General features: G+C 40.4%; 1 protein-coding gene across 1 annotated transcript; it reads left to right on the forward strand.

Annotated features, from left to right (window-relative positions):
* Positions 1-2718: 2718 nt before the first annotated feature.
* On the forward strand, positions 2719-3675 carry LOC113904801 (olfactory receptor 52D1). The gene has a single exon (XM_027561890.1). The coding sequence runs from the start codon at positions 2719-2721 to the stop codon at positions 3673-3675; it is 957 nt and encodes a 318-aa protein (XP_027417691.1).
* The last annotated feature ends 1468 nt before the right edge of the window (positions 3676-5143 follow it).

A 5143-nucleotide genomic window follows, 5' to 3' on the forward strand; every position in this document is an offset into this window, starting at 1 on the left:
CTCTTTGATTTCACACCTGAGCATCACGGGGAGAATCAATAAATAACCTTACTTACAAGTCCCTGGACCAGAGGAGGTGGGAACACAGAGATGAGCTGAGGACATATACTGAGCCCAGACACATCAGATAAAAGGTCACACATCTCAGCCCAGATTGCACATTCAGAGCCCTTTGCTTCCTTACTGCTCCCACTTGCACCTGCACAGAAACAGCTTTTACACACTTAAGTAACATTTTGTATTCACATGCACACCTGCACAACCTTGCGTTCTATCCATACAGCCTCACACTCACATAGTACACACGCTCATAGGATTCAAACTCAGTGTGGTCTACCTGCAAATGCACACCTGCCACACAGTTCTTGAAATCAGATTGCCTGATGTCTGTGTTCAGTGGAAAGACACAGAGCATAATTATTGAGGTCTTATGAGAGAAAGGAACCTCAAAGAACCAGATCCTGGACAATCTGGGAAGGACGCTCGCACTGTGGGCTAGAATGAAGCTCCAGTCCAATATCCTTATCCCATTGTTTCCCAAGGAGGAAAAATCCAGCTGAATTATCTCAATCTTTTTCATCCTCAGACCCACAGATGGACACAGAGTAATGGCTGTCTTACTGTAACCACTTGATATCTTCCTTAGGGGGCCATGAAAAAGCTGGGAAGAAAGGAGGCAGGAAGACGGTAGTGATTCCAGCCCTCTGCCCTCTACCATCCAAGCTTCTCTCCCCTGGTGTCTCAGTCCTGTGTACGGAGCCCAAAAGCATCTGGTGTCTTCAGTGGAAGCCTCTACACAAATAGGGTGGGCTTCCTAATTCTCTTTGCCACTTTGGAATTCAGATAAGTAATAAAGTGATTGCAGCGTTTTGAATTATTGACATAATGCTTTGATCAAAAGACATAGGAATTCAGATATTGCTCATATTAATGGACATTTGGGTGAAGTAAAAGCTTGCAACTCTGAATCAGAACACATAAAATCTAATTTTAGTTTTGCAATTAACATGCTTTGAAATCTGGACTACATATATTCACCTCTCTGGACTTGGTCTTCCCAGTGATTAGGGGTTCAAATGATAGGTATAGTCTATTATCTTTGTAGTATACAGAAAGTGTTAAAGAAACAAAGAAAGGAAGGAAGAGAAGATTATTTGGGATGTCCAAATTTGTAACCACATAAATACTATTTTAAGCTCTACCATAAAATCTTGTGAAGCTGGTAGATCAAGTGATGCCATTTCCAATTTAGAGACAAAAAACTAAAGGCAAAAAGTGTTGCAGCGATTGTTCCAATGCAGCAACATGAGCAGATAGAAAAGAGAGAGTCATTGTTCTTTCCAAATGAAGATTGGCTAGGAAAGAGAGAGATTTGTTTCCACTCACATATCAACTTTGTTACAGAAGCAGGGTTAAAATTCAAGCTTTTCCAAATTCTACACAGACTTAAGGACACAATACAAATAACAGGGTCTGAACTGTGCAGATTCACTTATGAGTGGATTGTTCAATAATAAATACTGCAGTACTACTTACTGATCAGTGATTGGTTGAATTTGTGAATGCTAATTAGTAGATGTGATGAGCCACTTTATGAGAAAGCTCTTATATGGAGGGCAGGTAATAAATTATATAAGAATCTTCAGCTGCCCAGATGATTGGCATCCATAACACCCTCATTGTTCAAGGGTCAACAGTATGCTATCAAGGAAGAGTGTCTGTAAATACTCGCTAGCCTTCAACAGCCAGAAACAGATTCTCTTTCAGGATATCTTCACTGTTAGCAACCTTGGGGCCACAGATTTTATCCCTTAGTCAGCCTCTGTGAGCACTTGGTATTCTGATCTAGCCAGGATATCCAGACATTACACTGGTGGGCATGCTGGACTTTGGCTGGCTTTGCCATAGTAGGGAGGGCTGTTTTGCCAACTAGCATGTTGATGTATATTTTGCTTTATTCTATTATACTTCTTGAATATTCAACTTGCTGTACATATTCAATCATGAGATATATAAGCATATTCATAATTTCCTATATTTTTTCTAGGCATTTCAAGTGAGATATACAAAGAGATTCTTTGGGTATATATCTGGGAAGGTGCATTACAAGCACACACACACAAAAACTGAACACATTATTATATCATTAAGTCTAAAAAGCAATGCAATGTTATTAAGTTGTCAAAATTGAGGCTTAATGAACAGTGACCAAAATGACTAGATATACTATTACAGTCAGTGTAGAAGATACCAAAGCAAAGACATACTCTCACTCAATGGAATTTTGTAAGCAGAAGAATGGAAAAAAGAATGAGACAAGTATGGACATAAAAAATAAAAGGGTGTCAGGAAGACAGGGAAACTTTCACTGAAATTTAAAAAACATAGAAAAAAAGGGAAATAAAGAAGTCTCTGTAGGCGTGGGAAAAGAACACAGGAGATGACCCCTGAAGCATCAGGTTGAACAGATGCTTAAATACTTAGCTTGCTGCTTGGGATATAGAATTCAACATATGATTGATGAGTATAGAAATCAGCAGAAGGGAAAGCATAAAATATGTGGAGGAGTATTTTAAGATCCTTAAGCAAGTTAATAACAAATATTTTTCTCAGCCTAAGAAAGACTACTTCACAGAAAGGTCATCATTTTATGTGAAGGAACCAGATCTCTCATGCTACAGGACAGGTGTCCCATCACCCTTTTATTTGCCAAGCAGAATGCCAGCTTCCAACATCAGTGATGACCGTCTCCCAGCCACTCTCTTCCTGACGGGGATCCCAGGGCTGGAGTGGGCTCACGTCTGGATTGCCATCCCCTTTTGTACCATGTATATGGTAGCACTGGCTGGGAATGCCACCCTCATCCTGGTCATAGTGACAGACAGTGCCCTTCATGCGCCCATGTACCTCTTCCTTTGCCTCCTCTCACTCACTGACCTGGCTCTCAGCTCCACCACTGTGCCAAAAATGCTGGCCATTTTGTGGTTCCAAGCAGGTGAGATTTCCTTTGATGGGTGCCTGGCCCAGATGTTTTGTGTCCATTCTATTTATGCTCTAGAGTCCTCGGTTCTTCTTGCCATGGCCTTTGATCGATACGTGGCTATCTGCAACCCACTGAGATACACAGCCATCCTCAACCACACTGTCATAGGCAGAATCGGCCTTGTTGGGATACTTCGTAGTGTGGCCATTGTCTCCCCCTTCATCTTCCTGTTGAGACGACTGCCCTACTGTCAGCACCATGTCATGGCACACACATACTGTGAGCACATGGGCATTGCTCGACTGGCCTGTGCCAACATCACTGCTAATATAGTCTATGGGCTAACCGTGGCCCTTCTGGCCATGGGTCTGGATTCTATTCTTATTTCTGTCTCCTATGGCTTCATCCTCCATGCTGTCTTTCACCTTCCATCCCGTGATGCCCAGTACAAGGCTCTGAGTACCTGTGGCTCCCACCTTGGGGTCATCCTGGTCTTCTACATCCCCGCTTTCTTCTCCTTCCTCACCCACCGTTTTGGCCAACACCGAGTCCCCAGGCATGTGCACATCTTTCTGGCTAATCTCTATGTTCTGGTGCCTCCTGTGCTCAACCCAATCATCTATGGGGCTAGGACCAAGGAGATTCGGAGTCGACTTCCAAGACTGCTTCACTTGGGGAAAATTTCAATATGAATTCTGAGCAGAGATCAGAAATGAGGGGGGGAAAAAGTATGTATGGCTATCTGAATGCATTTTCCTGGATGGAGACCTCTGATATAAGTGGAATGTGTTTCCATGGGAGGAAGCCCTGGAAGGCTAAAGAAAGGTGGAATGAACTGAAGTTGTTGATAATCACATTGACGATACCTTACTTCTGAGGCTCCTTGAGCAATTATGAATAACCCAGAAAGGTAATAATATTTTTACTTTTAGAAGAAGTTTTTAAATAGAAAAAATCATGTGTTGCATAAACCTCATTAGCTATGATACTGCTACTGCACAAAACTCCTAATATTTTTACCTTTGCCTTAAAGCATCTGTGATTTACTAGAAAGCAAAGCAGTTCCTGTTCTTAAAAAGTGTCTAGGTGCCACGGTGGGACTATCTTCTGTGAGTCCTAGTAGAAAAGGACAAGAACATTTAATGTATATCTAATCCAAATCCAAGAAATTTGGGCAATGATTAAAAACACATGGTCTAAAGTCAGAGTATCTGACTTATATACAATGGAATAATACTCAGCCATAAAAAAGTGTGAAATAAACCAATACAATATTGTAAAGTTAAAAAATAAAAAAATAAAATAAAAGAACTTCAAAAGAAAAAAAAAATTTTAAGTGTGAAATAATGCTATTTGTAGCAATATGGATGGATGTGGAGGTTATCATATTAAGTGAAGTAAGTCACACAGAGAAAGACAGATATTATATAATATCACTTGTATTCAGAACCTTGAAAAATTATACAAGTGAACTTATCTACAAAGAGAAATAGACTCACAGACTTAGAGAATAAATTTATGGCTACCAGAGGGGACAGGTTGGAGGTGGCAATAGACAGGAGTTTGGGATTGACATATATACACTGCTCTATTTAAATAGATAATCAACAGGGACTCACTGTATAACACAGGGAACTCTGCTCAATATTCTGTAGTAACCTAAATGGGAAAAGAATTTGAAAAAGAATGGAAAGAATAAAAATTAAATTCTTTGAACATGAAAAATAATGCATGTGCCAATCACTTTGCCACATACCTGAAATATTGTAAATCAACTGTACTTCGACTAAAAAAAAATGTGTGTGCATACACACAAAAAAAAATAAATAAATTACATTAGAATATCTAGGTTTTCATCTTCCTTCTCCACTTACTAGTTTTGTGACCTTTGAGCATGCTGCTAAATATCTGTGCCTCAGTTTGGGCAATGATTAAATAGAGAATAATGTTAACATCTAACTGATAGCTCAGTTGGAAAAGAATACACCTGCAATGCAGGAGACCCCAGTTTGATTCCTGGGTCTGGAAGATCTGCTGGAGAAGGGATAGATAGGCTACCCACTTCAGTGTTCTTGGGCTTCCCTTGTGGCTCAGCTGGTAAAGAATCCGCCTGCAATGTGGGAGACCTAGGTTCAATCCCTGGGTTGGGAAGATCCTCTG

Source organism: Bos indicus x Bos taurus, chromosome 15, assembly GCF_003369695.1.
Source record: "Bos indicus x Bos taurus breed Angus x Brahman F1 hybrid chromosome 15, Bos_hybrid_MaternalHap_v2.0, whole genome shotgun sequence".
Classification (NCBI taxonomy): domain Eukaryota; kingdom Metazoa; phylum Chordata; class Mammalia; order Artiodactyla; family Bovidae; genus Bos; species Bos indicus x Bos taurus.